General features: G+C 43.1%; 1 protein-coding gene across 14 annotated transcripts in view; it reads left to right on the forward strand.

Annotated features, from left to right (window-relative positions):
• The window catches only part of NCKAP5 (NCK associated protein 5), a 380074-nt gene that overhangs the window by 183053 nt on the left and 179123 nt on the right, over positions 1-17898 (forward strand). For all 14 annotated transcript variants that reach the window (XM_038142476.1, XM_038142470.1, XM_038142472.1 and 11 more), the window contains one exon: positions 336-399. In XM_038142476.1, the coding sequence (XP_037998404.1) occupies positions 336-399 (64 nt within the window). The remainder of the gene's footprint in view (positions 1-335; positions 400-17898) is intronic.

Consider the following 17898-nt stretch of genomic DNA (forward strand, 5'->3'; position numbering starts at 1 on the left):
CTTCTAGCATGTGTTAATATGGTGCAGAATAAAGCTGGTGTGCAGGGCTATAGGAAAATAAATAACACAATCTGATTTGCACAGTCTGTTTCCATATCACTGGCATGATGAGCTGCTTTGTTTTTTGAATGAAGAAAATGATGTTTGGATTCAGCTGATTTATTGACAGCTCTGTCAAACTGCCACGAAATGAAATAATAACACAACCACCAAATACTGCAGGGGAGCACAAGGGAGGAGAGCAGGGCCTGCAGGGGATTGTGATGTGCAGGAATGCTGCCCCGATGGGAGCTAGGCGAGAATGAACTGCTACTCACAGGCTTTTCTTTCCTCAGGGAGAAGCTGTGTGTGGCTCGGCTGCAGCGGGAAGTTGCCCAGAGTAAGAGCGAAGGAGCCATGGTAAGCTGTGCCCACTCACTGCTTTGCAATCCTTGTCTTACCTCAGGCACGTTTGGTCTGGATGAAGGTGGTCACCAGAGCATCCATGTCTTGGACACAACAAAGGGTTGCCAATTTATGTGTTCATAAATGTGAGGAAACTCAAGGCTTGGCTTCCTTGGAAAAGCCATGGGAGAGAAAAGCTGCTCCCATTCCTCACTGGAATTAGAAGCAAGGCAAGCACAGAAAGGCAATTTCAAATCAAAAAGCAGTAGATTTACTTGCCTGTTAAATCTTAGCTAACCACAGAAAAATGAAAGAACACAAGCATGGAAGCTTAGAAAAACCCCTCAATCTGATAATTTTGTAAATCATGTAATGCTCTTGTATCTTCCTTTTTCGTGTAATAATTCATGAGATTAGCCTTGTCAGCAAAAGATGAAATGGCAGATTTTTAGTTGACCACAAACCTCAATTTATAGAGTGCCTTATCTCTTCAAAACAATTTTCTTTGGGAGCCAACATGTGCTGAGTGTGCTTAATTACTTAATATCTGAGGAACTGTTTCCATCTGTTAAGGAGTTTGTTTGTCCCTGTCTTCAGATAAAATGTCTTAAGCTTCCATGGGATAAAGCAGACTTGTTCAAAAACTTTAAAACCCAAGCTATCCCCTAGAACATATGTGGAAGTGCCAGTGATCTGAGCGATTACACAGTTGGCTGTGAAAGACTTTGGTGGTCCCAGGTTTGTTTAACTTAGTGGGGAGCAGCTGTAGCAGATCTCTGGGGAGGGGATGCTCTGTCAACTGTGTGATGCAGGGTCCTTAAAATCCCACCTGCCTCCAGTGAGTGCCATTTATAAACCCTCAGTGATTAACACGGTGAGGTGAGGGTTGGAGGGACCCAAGTGACAGTGGGGAGAAACCAGCTCGGGGTTTATTGCTCTCACCACGGCCCCAGATGTGCCCAGCTCAGCTGTGGGAGCCGCTGCCCTCTCCCATCCCAACACCACCCCCATGTTCCTGCCCTTGGGGTCTGCAGCATGCCTGGGCTGGCCACAAGGAGACTTTGAGATGGGGTTTAAGCAGCTGGAAGCCTGGCTTGTGGATAATGTGTGAGAACGGGCACAGAAGTCCTGGAGGAACTGAGGAACAAACTTTTATCGGGTAAAGTTGCAATCCAGGAGTCTGTGACTGAGATAAAACTCCTGCTGCCTCCGGGAGGAATTTTGCCAGAGGAAGAATGGCAAAGATCAGGCATTGGATTTGCAATTGCATTTTAGTTTTCAGTGTAAATAAATGTCAAAATCTGGGAAGACCTGTTTACTCTATTTGAAATATTTCCTTTATTTTTTTTTAAACTAGCATTCCCTTGGAGGCATAGCAGTAATATAATATATTGAGTGTAAAATGTACTTAGTGGGATAATCCAATACTATACGAAATGAGCAATACTGATTAACCTTCTAGAGCTGCTAAGGTTGGTATGTGCATCCACATTGTAGTGTCCTATCTTGCCTGTCAGACACTTCTTATGCTTTTCACTGTGGGTTTGTGGATCACTTCTCTCTGCTAACCGGGGTGTAATTTTGTATAATTTGTTGAGAGGCCAAGTGTTGTAACCCATTAGGAGCTGACAGGTAGCTCTCTGGGGGTGCAGTCTTCCCCCAGGGTAAATACTGGGTAGTTTTTTCCCCTCTTCCCTGAGGGGTAATATGCACAATTATCCTGAGCTGGAGCCCAGAGCCAGCGCGCCTGTAGAGACGATTGCTTTGAAGCAGTTGATGTATGGAAAGTTCTTTGTGTCTCAGAGCTGGTGATTTTAATATGAAACACAGCAGTCATTAATTAACATTAATGAACTTGAGGGGCTGCGAGCAGTGTGAGAGCAGCAAGGGTCCAAGGGCTGGAGCATTTGAACCCAGGGGAGGCCGGGGATTAAGAAAGTCGTGGAGCTGCGTTCCCAGGGCGAGGAACCGGCTGCACGTCCTGGCTTTGGGGCAAATCCTTTCCAAACGCTCGTAGCGAAATTTCGGCGAGGGATTCTGAGCGAGCAAGCCCTTGGCTCCCTCCCGAGCAGCGCTGGCTGCCAGCAGCCTGCCCGCAGGGTGCCCAGCCCATGTGCTGCTCTGTTTGGAGTATGGGCATCCCCCGGGGCCAGCAGGCTGCGCAGGGCCACCAGCCAGCCACAGGCGCCGCAGGGCCTGGCGGTGCTGTCCCCGCTGCGACTCGGGATCAAAGCAATGGCATCCCAGCAGCCTCCCTGCCAGTCACTGGCCACGGCTTTATTTAATCACTAATTAGCTAATCGCCTTTACTCGCTCCCATTTTCTTTTTGTCTGTTGTGCTGGTTAGAGTGGCGTGGAGGTTTTCGTGGAACCAGCTCCTTCATTTGGGGAGGGTGCAGGTGACAGCACGTGGCACCTTTAGTGGCACTTCCAGTGCCTCGCTCGGTCTCGTGGAGAGCATTTCTGGCAGTGTGAAGCAAGGCCAGGGAGCACAGGGAGCTGCCCTGCATCCTGGGAGCTGTTCAGGGCATCACACAAGCCTTTGGCAGGCTGGCACCTCATGTAATACCCACTAGCACTTTCTGCTTCTTTAAAAAGAAACAGTTGTTTGGGTTTTGCTGTCACAGATAGGTCAGGATGGTAAGAGGCGGCCACTTTATGTAAAACACATAAGGGTGTGTGTTTGTAAGGCTTATTGCAAGGGTGGGCAGAGTCAGGGAGCAGGGAATGTGTGCCCTGTTTCTGTGGGTGCTGGAAGGATGTGGTGCATTGGGTTTTCCCTGCCCTTCCCACTTGAGTTCACCCAACACCCAGGAACCACTGCAAGGTGGACACGTGCATAAAACCAGTGACTAATAAACACAAAGTATGTGCTGTAGAAGCTGCTGACACTGTGGTGGCTTTGCTCACGAAATGGGTCTGTGCATCTGTAAACATCTGTGATGATGGAACAGATGTGCACAAGGAAAGGTTTTCCTGAGGCCAAAGATCAGTTGGTGTGTGCTGTGTGGTACCAGCATGTGGGACCCACAGTGGTCCCCGAAAGAATTGGGTTTTTGGTATGTCCCAGACTTACAGTTTTCCTGACTGATTTGTTACTGGAAGGTACTACAGAAGATGAAATGAAGACACTTGCTTTCAAGACAAATGTTTATCACCAAAACTGTACAAATAATCTTATAATACCTTTTTTTTCATATGTTTGTATGGAAAATCTGATACCTCATATATTGAATGATGTGGATTTATGACTTACTTTAATTGTGAACTGAATAATTCAGGCCGAATACCTAACAATTTCTCACGTTTCTTTATTTTATGAACCACCATCAGTAAATATTGATTGTTCACTATCAAAATGTGGAATTACTGCAAATCCATCCGTTGAGAGTTCCAGCAGCACTGGCCCAGGATTGTTTGGCTCTTCCTGTCACTCAAGGTCTTTTATTTCATAGTGCGCATGTTCACAATTTTCTTAGTCATGTCTCTTCTGACTCATCAAGGATGACTCTTTGTAAAGGAAATTGAGATGATCAGTTCATCTGTGTACACTTCTCACTGCATTTGATGGGGACTGTGCAGGTGTCTGTAGTGACAGAGATCCCATTTTTAAAATAAGCAGCTTTCAAAGCAAATCACAAGTTTATTTCAAAACATACTGAAGACTGAAAACCACTTTAGTCATCAAAGTATTTTTTATATCTTTGAAGTGCATGGATTTGCACCTTTGGACACAAAACAAGATCAGGAAAAGTGTTCATTGTGAAATTTTCTTAACAGTGAACAGTGCCAGGTTAGGAAAAATATGAGAAAAATGTTGCCACACTTTCACAGTAGAGTTCTTGTGGCAGAGTAAGTGTTGTTTTAGCAGAAACTAATTTAAAAGCCTAAAACGAACCAAAAGGATATACAATTATGTTTTGATAACTTGAATAAATTTAATAATTACCCAGAAAAAAAGTTACATTTTTTATTTGATATCTTTATTTGTATCTATGCTGTGCAGTTATGTTGGTTTGTTCTTTCCATCCAAGTCCTTCAGTTCAACTCTGTTTTCCATTAGTTCAGTGGCCTGTAACCTACATAAAAGAAATTGTACCACTCTGGCAATTTAGCTGTGAAGGTTAAAGTGGGATGCTACTGCCTTTTATATCTACATGGGTTTCACTTAGGGTGGGCCCTAGGCTCTGATTTACCATGTGTCCTGCTGCGCCTTTAAGTGCTGCAAAGCGATTATCATGGGCTCTTCCTGGTACCCGTCCATTCCACACCTGCACCCTTTTGTTGAAAACACACCATGTTAAGTGAATGTGAGCTCCCCACTGAATAGGTTTCCACCCTCCGGTAATCCTTCTGCATTAGATTGATTTATGAATGTATCAGATTCTTTGTTAGCATGTAAACCACTAATTAATTTAAAGCTCTCTGTGGAAAAATTAAAGCCCTGGTTAAGGCTTTCAACAGGCTCAGATGGTGCTAATAATGGAAAAACAAGTTATATTAATGAGTTTTGATGCGATCAGCACAATTCTTGCTTTACAAACAGTTTTTGCAGTAAAACAGTGGAGACTGCAAGTTTTTAAATAAAGAGTGGAAGAAATAAAAAAAGGCTTAAAAAAACTCGCAAAGTCAGTAACGTGTCCCATTATTATAAGGAACTGAGTCACTTCTGCTTGTTACAACTTTCTTAAATGTAGTGGATTTAGATATATGTAACAGTCTCTTCAAAAACCAGGGGAAGTGCAAACCGCTCCTGTTGCCAGATTGAAACGTAAATTGTAATCAGCTTTGAGAAGATCTGCCTCTGCTCATCAAGCGCTGCCAAACGGGAGCGTTCACATGGAGATGGATGTGTTGAAGTGCAGAGAATGTCTTGACTGAAATTGCATTAAAGTCAGTTGAAAGTTTGACTGTGTTCTCAGCTTTCCTAAATTACCCAGGGGTTTGTATGTACTTTCAGTTGTTTGCTCTTTACTCCAGTTCAGGCTTTTAGCATGGGTGCTAGTTTTTGGTGAGAAAAAAGAGACCATACCCCAGCTTGATGGTGCTGTCTTGAGCTGAGTGAAATTACGATAGAAAGCAATTATTTTTTTTAAAATTCTTTGTAGGAAGCTGAAAATGCACAGTTGGAAAGGCAGCCCATGATTGTAGGAAATAGTGCCTCTCCTGGGAGCTGCATTTTCCTCTCCTGGTGCTCAGCTCTTCCAGGGCACTGAGACTCAGGCCAGCACCCCGGGCTGTGCTCGGCTCCGCAGCTGACGTTGATGCTGCCCCATTAATCAGCTGCAGGGTCAGCGTGCTCAGAGCCCCAGCTCCCAACATCTGCACTACGCACCAGGCTTTTAGGGAGGAGGGGAATGCTCAGGTTGCTCTCCAGCCAGGGTGTTGCAGATGGCAGCACAATGTCCTGCTCTGCGCTCGCTGTCACCGGTGTGATGAATCCTGCCATCCCCTCCGGCCGTGGGGAAGGCTGCTGTAGCAGAAGCACCCAGGTCATTTAAAAATAGAGGATATTTAGTAATAAATGAAGTGTTAAAGATGAGGTACGAAAGGCTAAATGTTCTTTCCCACCTTCTGGGCCCTTATGTTCTAGAAAAGCATCTATCAGTGCTTTAATTAGAAAGTAGCAGAGAGAGAGAGAGAGGCAGAGTAGCTGTTTTGAAATGTCTCATTGAATATAAAATGTCCTAAGCCAGAAAGAAGCAATCTGACCCATGTGCTGCCCTCTCTGTGAAGCTGTGTATTTATGCACAGATAGCCCTGCTGTCTGGCTCCTTTTTCTGAGAAACTTCATCATACAGCCCTCATGGAAGCTCAGTGACATTAGTAGCAGCTTTAGCATCAATAATGATTATCGACATCCTTTACAAGCCTGGCTTAATGCTCCTGGACCTCATTAGTTTTTCATAGTTCATTAGGCCAAATGCCCTCATTCACAACTTTGCAGTTTTATCTTCAGTGGTTTAAAAAAAAAAAAAAAAAACACCTCGTTATGTCCTGGGTACCTTTTGTTGTTTGCTTCAAATTTGCAAATACATGGATGTTCTGAAATTCCGTATTTTAAAGGTATTACGAATTTAGGTATTCTCTATGACTTAAGTTGCTGACACTTTCAGCGAAAGCCCGGTGGGCTGTGCTCAGAACCGGCCGCTGTTCCAAGCGAGGGTCGCTCTGGGGCGGGGATGCGTTCCCGAGCGCGGTTTATGGTTTATCCCGCTCAGAACCGGCCGCTGTTCCAAGCGAGGGTCGCTCTGGGGCGGGGATGCGTTCCCGAGCGCGGTTTATGGTTTATCCCGCTCAGAACCGGCCGCTGTTCCAAGCGAGGGTCGCTCTGGGGCGGGGATGCGTTCCCGAGCGCGGTTTATGGTTTATCCCGCTCAGAACCGGCCGCTGTTCCAAGCGAGGGTCGCTCTGGGGCGGGGATGCGTTCCCGAGCGCGGTTTATGGTTTATCCCGCTCAGAACCGGCCGCTGTTCCAAGCGAGGGTCGCTCTGGGGCGGGGATGCGTTCCCGAGCGCGGTTTATGGTTTATCCCGCAGCTCATCCCGCGGGCTCCGCGTGCGGGTGATTCCCGTGCACTGCCCGCAGCGCGGCCGGCTCCCGCCAGGAGAGGGCGCTGCAGCCACGGGAAAGGCGCCCCTGGAATTCCCGCTTGGAATTCGCTTGGAACTCGCCGTTCCAAAGGCAGCGATGCTCCCCCTCCACCCGCAGCGTCCGCGGCTTTTGCCGTAATCACCGGCACGGAAAGACCAGCGCTCTATCCAGAGCAGCAGAAATAAGCTTTTCCCCTTCAGCTGGGACTCGCCGAAGTGGTGTCTCTCTCTTCGGCAAGTATTTAGTCAACGTAAAAAAGAAGTCAAACAGAGTTATGTAAAAATCACTGAACACGGGGGAAAAAAAAAAATACAACATCAAGATGCATTTATATAAGGTCTGCAAGTAAAACAGAGGCACTCTGTAGAAAGCGTGTCATGTTGGCTAAAGTGCCCTCCAGTAGAAATTGCCATTTATAGATAACAAAGGCTGGGGATGTGCAAGTACAGAAAGGGCACGGGCAGTCTCATAGCATCCATGGGTGCAGGGAGTATCAGAGTGGCAGTTGGCTCCAGCGTGAAGCAAATCCTGCTTTATGACTGGAAGCAGATGGATCCTGCTCTAGGCAATACCTCCCTGCCTAATGGGAGTGATGTGCCCATGCACTAATAACAGTGAATTGCAGACATTTTCATATCAAAGGTTAAGCTCTGCAATCCTGAGCTCCTCCAGGCAATGGCAGGAGTTGACTCAAGTAAGCCACACACTCGTTGGATTAATATTTTTGCAAGGGTGACCTGAATAGGGCCAGCAATCTGCAGACTGAAAAGGCAGAACATTTCTGGTCTGGTTTTAGCTCATGTAAAAAAGGGGATCTCAGGTAGGACTGAATTACTCACAGCATCTAAGGATGAGGAAGAGGAAAGCTGAATGTGTGCACTGGGCCAACAGTTTTAATTTTATGCAAACTAGGAAGGTAAATTTATACAGATTAACAGTAGTGAAACTGCTGTGGTATACTTGATGTTGCAACTTTGTTCTTGAAGTACCTGGGGAAATAAGTGTGTTAAAAGAAGCAAAAGAAGTTGCTAAATTTTTGTTGGGCTTGGTTTGTTTGGTTTATTTTTTGATGGCCAGTAGTTAAACTATTACTGTAGAATTTATAATACCAGCAATTGCTTCTGTAAAAGGTGTGTTTCTGTTGTTAATTTGGGGAACAGAGAGAAATCCATTAATTTATCTTCTTAAGTCTTCTTTTAATATTTTTTTTTAATTAAAGGTTTTGATTTTTTTCCCTGCATGGGGCAGAAAAGGTTACCAGGAGGGAGAGAAAGTTCCTGTACAAGGAAGGACAAAATTTATGTACCAAGAGTCTCTCAGTTGTGCTGCTTCTATTAATTTCCCATTTATTTAAATTCATGCAGTGTTCTTGGGGCTTGTTCTGTGAAGTCAGTGCTGACCCTTGGAACGAGTCAGCTCAAGCAGTGCTTTAAATTGCATGTGAGAGTACAAACTCCTTACTGCAACAAGTCTTTGTTCAGCATCCAGCCCATGGAGCCCTGATCCATAACTGCTCCACAGCACCAGGAGAGCAGGGTGAGGTTCTGCTGGCTTCTCAGCTCCTTCTGGGCAGTGACACAACATAGGTATATAGAAAATAATCTGCTGGGGGTGAATAAAAGAGAGACAGCAGAAACTGGGAAAAACTCTTGGCCCATTTCTGTCCACTGAACACTTTGCAAGTAGACAGGAAAACTATTTACAGCTCATCTGAAAAAGATTTGGACTTTTTATTTTGGACAATATTCTTTGTGCCATTAAGTCCCGCGAGCTTTTTTGTTGTTTTTCTCTTGGCAGAGCATAATCACATCTCTCTGCAACTTCCCTCCAAGATTGAAAAGAAATATTAAAATGTAGTAAGGAAGTAATGTCTTGCTGTACTAAACCTATTTAGCTTTGTACAGATTCATATAATTTGGGCAACTGTGATTCTTCCTGTCCTTTCCCTCCCAAGTCCAGTTCTCATAAACTTTAATTCAGTTTTTGCTTTGTCAGGAATTTGCTTTTCCGTACTTTCTGTTTGTTTTGGCTCTGTGTCCTTTGCATTGTGATAAGGCATCTTTTGATATCCTACGGGATCTTTCATAATGAAGATCTCATGACACAGTTTTCCAAGTCTGGAGCTGGTGATCAGACTTGCTTGCATGTCCTGCAAGAGGAGACTGTCTAGACTGTGGGAATGACTGTGATGTTTGGATTGTGTTATTTCCATACCGCTTGGCATGATGCACTCTGTAGTTAGGCTGAAAATTAATGAAAGTGCCAGGCCTGGTGCAGGGCCTTACCTGACTGTGGAGTGGCTTTTCTTCCTCCTCCAAACTTCATGGAAAAGTTGTGCTTTCTGTGTAGTGCCTTGCTGTGTGACTGTAAATAACCAGGTGCTTAAAGCCCTTCTTCACTTCATTCATTAATGGTCAAGTTCTTTAACTTTGGTGTCCTGCAAGGCCTGTAATTACCTTTGCCACCTAAATCCTTTATAATCTTGGAAAAATATTAAATTTCTGATCTAATTTGCAAAAGAAGCTTTGTTCTGACTCTTCTACTGTTTGTCTGTTTGCCTGTGTAGGTAGTGAACTGTTTGGGGAAGAGGCAGGGTCTTCTAAATACTGCTGGTTGATGCTTGGATCCTGGACTGCTGGTGTGCCATGCACAGTCACAGCCCAGGGGCTTGGAATGAATAGTGAGAGAGGATTTGGCTCAGCGTGTGCTGTTCACACCACTGTCGTTGTGTAATTACATCTTTATGATGCACACTATGATTGGCATCCATGGTGACATTGCTTATTTAGAAATGCTTTCTGAATGTTGGGGAAAAATCATTATCTCTTGGCAACATCCTCTTCCTGGTGGTAAGTATTAAAAAGTGCCCTGTGGCAGTGGCTGGCACAATTTTCCATTTAAGAAGCTTTTTCCATGGACGTCTCTAGAGGAGCAGGTCAGACTTTCCAGGTGCTTGTTGGAAATCTTGAGTTGTGTACTGCTTCCTGATGTCATTGGTAATTAACCACCCAAAAAGGGAAAGCCTGTGATGTAGGAGATACCGTCAGAAAATACATGCACTAAGTGAGAAGTTGAAAATTATTTTCATACTAAAACGAGCCTTTGAGAGTTGCCAGCTCTCATCGTCTAAAGGCAGGTTTCCAGTGCCTCTATTTTCCATCAGTGGATAAGGGAAACCTGTTCACAAATAGGTGGGAGGAGATAAGTGGAAGTGAAGGTGTGAAGGCTGCAAGTGATCTAACACACATCAGAAGGAAGAGCTTGAGAAGGAGCATGAGCAGGTGAGCAGAAATACTCTTGTGAACCACAAGAAACAAGAATATCAGCTCTGGAACTGTGTTTAATGTGTAGAGGGAGACAGGAAGGAGAAACTTTTCTGTTTTGCTCTCTCCATGTAGCTACTGGCTTACAGCTCAGTGCCTGGGCAGGAGCAGGACCAGCAGTGCTCTGTGGCATTGGTCCCCATAAACCCACAGCAGCTGAAGCTGAGCCAAACTCTTGTGCACCTGATTCCCAGGAGCCCAGCTCTGCTTGCATGGTCATTTGCAGTGTGGGTGGTTCTTCTCAGCCCCATTTAGACAAGTTTGTTCATAATTCTCCTGTATTGAATTTGATGTCAAACTTGATGGCTTGAGTGAGTGACAGGAGTTGTTTGTTTTAGTAATATATTGCAGGAGTCCCCAGAAGCACTGGGGAAAAGCATATTTCCTGTTCTGTAAATGTGCAGCAGAATTTATTTCTTGCCAAAACTGAAAGACTGTATAATTACAAAGAGTTTGCTAACCCACTCTTCATACTCCTTGTGCCCAGTGGGCTGTACCCAAACTGGCATGGCTGGGATTCAGGAAGCCTCTAAAGCCTCACTGAGCTGCCCTGATTCAGGGCAGAGGGGTCTCTCTCTTGCTTTTAAAGTGAAAGACAAGGGAGCTACGTGTGCTGGCCAAAATGTACTAAAAAAATTTAGTGTGCTGGCCAAAATGTACTAAAAAATTCAGAATGACTCTCCTGACTCCTGTTTCAGTGCTCTACATGGTAGAAAATGTTCATGCAAAGTCCTGAGTTTTAATTATGTGATTATGTGTTTTATTGTTCAGGAGCAGAAGTTCTGCTCAGTCTAATAGCTGCTGATTTTTTTCAACTAAGTGCTGAAGGTGGAAGTGGCAGAAGAGGGTAGAGCTGCACTACTTGGTTCCAGTAGTTAGTTTTTTCTGTAGAAAAGGAAACATGTTTTTTCTCTGCAGGAATATCAAGCTAACACTTAAAATTGTCAACACTCACTATTAAGTTGAAAAAAGCCAGATTGTTCTTTTGTGTCTTAAATGAGATGTATATGTGACTATGTGCAATTAATAGATGAGGATAAGCTAGGGTTAAATCCAATAAAACAGATAATCCTGGATAAAAAGATTAATGTGGTAATGAAGACCAGAGAAGTGTCAGAGTTTTTATATCTGTTTCTGACCTTCAGCTGTACAAGTGTGTCCAGGCTACTTACTTGTTCTAGTAAGAAAGGGGACTAAAGGAGTAGATCCTCTAAAGGCTGGCACTTAGAGTTGAGCTAGCTGAATTTGGTCTCTGGAAACACAAACAGAAATTCAAATGGACCTATTACTGAAAACTGATAGTGCAAAATTATATCAGGTGGAGACAAAGTCTTTTAGTTATTTCATTTTGACCAGCAAATGAATTACAAACTGCATGAAAAATTGCTTGGGTTTTTTTTTTTTTTTCATGTTCTGCCAGGTACCAGACCTTTAAACTCAGGCTGGCCCCTGAAAGTTGAGTCAGTTCTTTTGAGTGTGTGTGTTGTCAGTACTTATAAAGATTTTGTTGTGGCAGCTCTGTTAAAAATACCACAGAAGCTGTGCCAGCTAACAGAAAAACCACAGCATTTCCCTACTGCCTATGGCAGTGCCTGCAGTGCTAGAGGGGTAAATATGGAAAACAGACACATTTGTCAGAAAATGAAAGCAGTAGGACTCTGGAATCAATGCAAGGAACAGCTGAGTAAATAAGGCATCTTTTTTTGCAGTTACTTACCAACCATAAATGGACTCTACAAGTGGACACAGAAAAACTGTAATAAAATCTGACATGTTCATGAGGAATGCTGTAAAGAGCCTGAGGAAAAGAAATGCTGTAGGAAAAGGTAGCAGCAAAGTAGTGATGCCAGAGATGTTGAATGTGTCAGCTGAGAAAGGCAAAAAGAAGAGTGCATGTGAAAATGAAATTACTGTTTTATCCCGGATCTGTGGGGGTCTGATGGCACTGCTGACTGCTCTGAGCAGTCATGCTCATGACTGGCATGGTTAAGTTCTACTTGTCTCAGCCTCATAAATTTTCTTTAACCTTAGATCTATTTCAATTAACTCCTTGACATCCTATTTACTGGCAGGAAATAACAAACACATGGATGAGAAGTGCAGAAAGTGAAGAAGCCCTAACACCCCCCAGTATCAGGGCAGAAACCACATACTATCCTAGCCTGTGAGTAAATCCCAGAGCTCCCTGGAGCACCAGCGTTCCACTGACCAATCTGTTCAAGCCAAATAAAACTCTCAGAAGTGTGTTTTTTGCTGGTTTTATCCTGCTGCCTTAACTCCTATCTCACTAGCACAGATCCAAGCGGGAAATGCTCGATTCAGCCCCGTGCCTGTTTGTTCTTTGAGCATTCAGTCCTTTGGACAGGAAACCATTTCTATCATCTAAAGGCCACGTTGGTCAGTGGCAGAGGAGGCAGGCACACAGGCACTGCAGATAAGCAGGAGGCATTTAGGATGTGGCTGTGTCCCTGCTGGGGGGTTACTGTCACCCCGGCCGAGTGGGCTGGGATTATGCTGCTGCTCCATCTTCTGCTTCATCCCAGGAAGCTTCAAAGCCCTGCTGGGGGCTCAGCTAAGCCTAGCTTTGTTCCTGTGCTGAGCCTCAGGCAAGTCTCTGCTGGCTGGAGAGGCTGGTGGCCTCCAGCTGCTGATCAGGAGGGGTCAGTCTGAGGCAGGGACCTTGGCTACCAGCACAGCTGGATCTGCCTGGTGGCTGTGCCCTCCTTGGGACTCGAGCTCTGGGTCAGTGTCCCCTCACTGCACACTGCAGGGAGTGGAGCAGGAAATACTGCATTGCTTCGTGTGGATTCCATGGGTTAAATCCATCCCAGGTGTGCGAGTGCAGCATGAGCGACACATCACCTTTCTTTGGCTTTTTTACTTGTCCCTTCTCTTCTGCTCTTTCACAAATAATGTTTTATTTCTGCTGGGCACTATTCCGTGGGGCAATTGAGAGGTGTTTTAAAATATTTCATTCCATTATCAGTCTCGATGAAGGGTGAGACATAAGAGGTGTAAAACTCAATGCCATTCCATCAGAAGCCTACCTATTTCCTGATTACAATACATGATAAATGTTTTTCAGCCTATTAGCCTTTGCCACACAATGCTGCTATTCTAACACTAATCATCTATATTTTTACTCCACGTGGTCCTGCTACAATGCATCTTTCACAGTTCTAATTCTCTAAAATATCTAGTATTTTTGCAAAGCTATTTTTTGAAACTTGTTGAAACTTGTTTCTAGTTCCATCTCTCAATAATGTCATCTCTATTCCATGGCCTTCCTAAGTCAGCTTCCACTGTAACAAGTTCTTTTAAATGGACGGGCATCAATGTTTGAGAAATCAAAGTCCAGCATGACTGTGAATTCATGGTCTTCAATTCACTTCTCTCCCCCCACTGTCTGGCCTTCATAGCCCTTTGCAAGTATGCAAAAGATACTGTTCTGTGGTAATGTTTACACGGTGGCTTATCAAAATAAACCTGGTTAAAAGGAATTTAAATAAATCTTCTGAGTCTGAGCTGACCACTGTTTGCTGCAGTTCATGGAATTATCTTCTATAAATACTCCAAACAATGAAGACAGGACCTGGAAAATACATGACTTTTTAAAACACTTTTGTAAATCTCAGCTGTGGGATACTCTGGTTTTCAGACCTCAAGGATTCTCTTCACTCCTTCCTCCTGAAGTCTGTGTCTGGGCTGAAATTTCATCCAAACTGACAGCAAATACCTGTTACTTGGCTATAAAAGAAACCAGTGCCACATCAAAAATTAAATGTAATCTCAGCAAGTGCAAGTATGGAAATTACCCTAAATCATGTAGCCTGAGGCTCATCTTGTGCACCTTCACAAAGCACAGCTGTTGCTGTAGGTCATAAAAAGTGCAAAGAACTTGGAATGTGCTTGAGAGAACTTCACACAAATCTTCTGGCCCTCGCTGCAAGACTTCTGATCCAAGAGGGAGTTTCTGCCTGCCAAATATAGACAATGTCCCACGAGATCAGGCATATTCTTGAACCTGGATCCTTCTTGGAACATTTGTTTCTTATCTTTGGGTTAATTTATTTTTTATCTTTGTGAGTGGGGAGTTCATTCCATGGCCTGTTTGTTCAGATAAATCCACTAGAAAGTGGCTGAGAAGCCTGCAGTCTGTCACCAGTAGAACATTCAGCTCTGAACTCTCAGTCTGTGAGCATTTAGATGTGCAAATGCAGGTTATACCTGTGTTATAGTTCATGTTTTGGGCCAGTTTTATTTATTCACAGATACAGTTTTGTTCTTAGGATAAACTCAAGTTCCAGAACCTCAATTCTGTTTCTGTGAGCTGGAGCATTTGTTTTGCCAGACAACATTTTACCTTCTGTTTTCTGTGTTGCTACGTTGCTATCCCTTCAGGAAATGTTTGAGAATTGTAGATCTGATAGAAAATTGTAGGAGAATCAAACAACTGACACTGAATCAAGCAAATGACACTTTGCTGGCCCAGGTGGGTTGGCTCTTGCCAGTTGTTCTCTACACACACTCCTTTGTGCTGTTCTATGGTTCAAACACCATTATTATAAAACTTCTGGAATCAAACAAGTGGGAAACGTGAACAGGGGCTGGGGATTTTTGCTTGTTTGCAGCTGAAATAGACAAGGCTCTTTGTAAACTAGTCACCTTGATTATATAAGATTGGTTCAAATAAGAAGATATTGTGTATACCTGGTATAAAAAAACCTAAACAGCTTTATGCCTAGTTGGAAATCCTAATGTAATGCAAGTCACCTTACAAAAAATAGCATGTAGCAAAGGGCTTGAAATTACAATTACCCACTGCAATCTAAGCTGTTTCACGAATTTTTTTCCTTTTTTTTTCCATAGTAGTGCCACTCATTCTAATTTTGTTATTGACAGAGTTTTTTACTTCACACTTTGAATACTAGGTATTCATATGGATTATATCTATCTTAATACAGTTTGCAAGTTTTTGTTTGAACTTGAAAAACATTTCATTATGTTTAATTTAGAGAAATGAGATTTCTTTAATTGCTGTCTGTAGAAGCTATTAGAAGCTCAATTACATTTGCAAATTCATTTTTAAAAGTGTTATCATTTAAAGTTTACTAATTAAAAATATAATCATGACCTGACTATGTGGGACTTCAGGTTCACTAATAGTATTCTCTCTACACCCTTCAAACTCTAAGAAAATAATGTTTCAAATGGAGAAATGAATTATGTTAAGAACTGAAGCAAGTCTTCAAAATTGGGCTACCAAGTATGAATATGAATAAATAGCAATAGTTTTATTAGGGAGACAGTATTTTCAAAATATGTATTACTTCCCTAAATTAACACTGCAGATATGACTGAGGTGAGCTTTAAGGAGCTGAGAGAATGATGGCTGCTGGGTGCAGGTGTTCCACCTGTGTGGAGCCCACCTTGCACCTGCTGCTGCCAGGGGCTGTGTCTGCAGCTGTGTCCCCAGGACACAGAGTTCACTTCAGTCTGGTAATTCCTCAAACACTATGAGAGGCATTTTTTGCTATTTAATTTCTGTTCCCAAGGTGACTCTGATATTTGGTGGCCTGTCACTGGGTGTTTCGCAGAATTAAAGAGCTGCTGGGCAGCCAGAGCTCCCTTTTGGAGCTGTTCACCGCAGCTTCTGGAGGGGACGGGCAGGCAGTGGTGCTCACTATCCACTTCTCAGCCAAAAGGTTTTATGAGCTATTTAATTTTTTTTTTGCTTGTAAAATAAATGTTATCACAACTCCAACTATATACACAGTGCTGCTGGTGTAATAGCCTGCCTAATTCAGATTAATTGTAGGCTTGCAATGATAAAGGAGCTTCAGCACAGCAGTTACTCTGTCGCACAGATGCAATTAAAACCATATCAATGCAGTATAAATAATGCTAAATTAAGTTGCTGTCCCTCCACATGGTGGCAATTTTGAGCTAGTGCACAATGAAATCTAGCATCTTATTTTGTTCAGGAGGAGCAACTACACCAAGAAACAGTTTCTAATTTCCTTGAATGGCTCTGGAACAGTGTTATCACCCAACAATATGAAGTGTGTAAATTACTGTCACTAAAATATCACTAATAACAATAATGAGCATTTCCTGTTTTGTTGTTCATTGTAGAGGTAAGAAAAGCTTGAGGTTTACATCTGAAAGTAATGGGATACCTGTGCTAGTCTGAGATGAAGACAAAGAGACAGATGTGCTAGCCTAAAGAAATTTTATTGTGGAAAATGAATTATTTGCTTCAAATTATTTAATTTTAACTAGTTTCGAGGCATTTTTAGAAAATTCTGAAACTAATTATTTAATGTCAGTTAGATTTTCCTCTGTGTTTTTTGAGCAGCCTGTCACTTTTGGAGCAGAATGCTGTTCTCAAGAGCCTTCATTTTTTCTTACTGGTATGAAAAAGCTAGAAGATACCAGCCTAAAATTAGGATACTGCTTTTTATGCTATTTATATCTTACTTTTGCAAAGCTGTAGCAGGAATAAGTTTAAGGGAAATGGTTACATCATAAAATAATTGGGGGAAAAAGTAGAGATTTAATAGAAGCCAAGGCAATGTCTTCCTTAGCCTCGGTTGTACAAGTCTGTCAGGTGAAAGGTGAAATTAAAAAATTCATTTTGATTGCAAAGCAGCCACAGAACCTCACCATTAACTTTCTTATTTTGAAGAGCTGTGGAAATAAAGCTACCTCTCTTCCATGAACCCTCCAAGTGTTTATGTTATCGCTGTTTTCACTTCAGTGCTTCACTGTGCTTTAAATATACCTGTAACTTCATCCCTGGGAAGGCTTTGGATCTTTAAGTGCATTTGTCAGTATTCCCAGTGTAGCTAAAAAAGGTAATGAGGGACAAAGGCATATTAACTGCCACTGTTGGAAAGCCCTGCCTTCAATGGCTGATTGATTTAATCAGTCGTTATTCAGTACAATAATTCAGCCTGTAGAAGTTGTAATAAGCACAATAAGCAGTGCGCTTCTTTCCTCTCCATTCTACGGGGGAATGTTTTTTCATGCTGACAAAGTCCACTACAAGGAATGCTGCAATGTTCTGCAAAGTTGTTTGTCAGTGCCTGGGTTTATTTTTGAAGAGAAGTATTGATTACAGAATGAGAAACATTTGGTTTAACAGGGATCGATGAGTAGCAAACAAAGGACACTGAAGTTTGACTCATTTTAATTTGAACAAAAATACAGTACCCAGTGCAATTCGTGATGAAATAAGAAATGGTACATGCTCTCTGGTTTTTAATCACATTTTTTTCCTGTCATTTGTGAGTGAGATAGGTTCAGATAGGAGACTGTAATATCCTGTGTGCTGGATTTGGGACCAGGTTGCACGTGAGGAGTTTGGGGGCAGAGCACTGGCCTTTGCAGGAGGAGGACAAGCAGGTCCACCTGCCTCTGGAGAGAGGGGAAAATCTCATCACCAAAGAGATTCCACCCACCTTTTGTGTATGAGAGATGAGGGAGAACCACCTTGATCTGTTTGATTGGCAAGGCCCAAACACAAGCTCTTGCAAAATACCTGTAACACAGGGAACGTTTGTACTTCCCTTTCCCAGCTGCTTGGGCTGTGAGC

Source organism: Motacilla alba, chromosome 7, assembly GCF_015832195.1.
Source record: "Motacilla alba alba isolate MOTALB_02 chromosome 7, Motacilla_alba_V1.0_pri, whole genome shotgun sequence".
Lineage (NCBI taxonomy): Eukaryota > Metazoa > Chordata > Aves > Passeriformes > Motacillidae > Motacilla > Motacilla alba.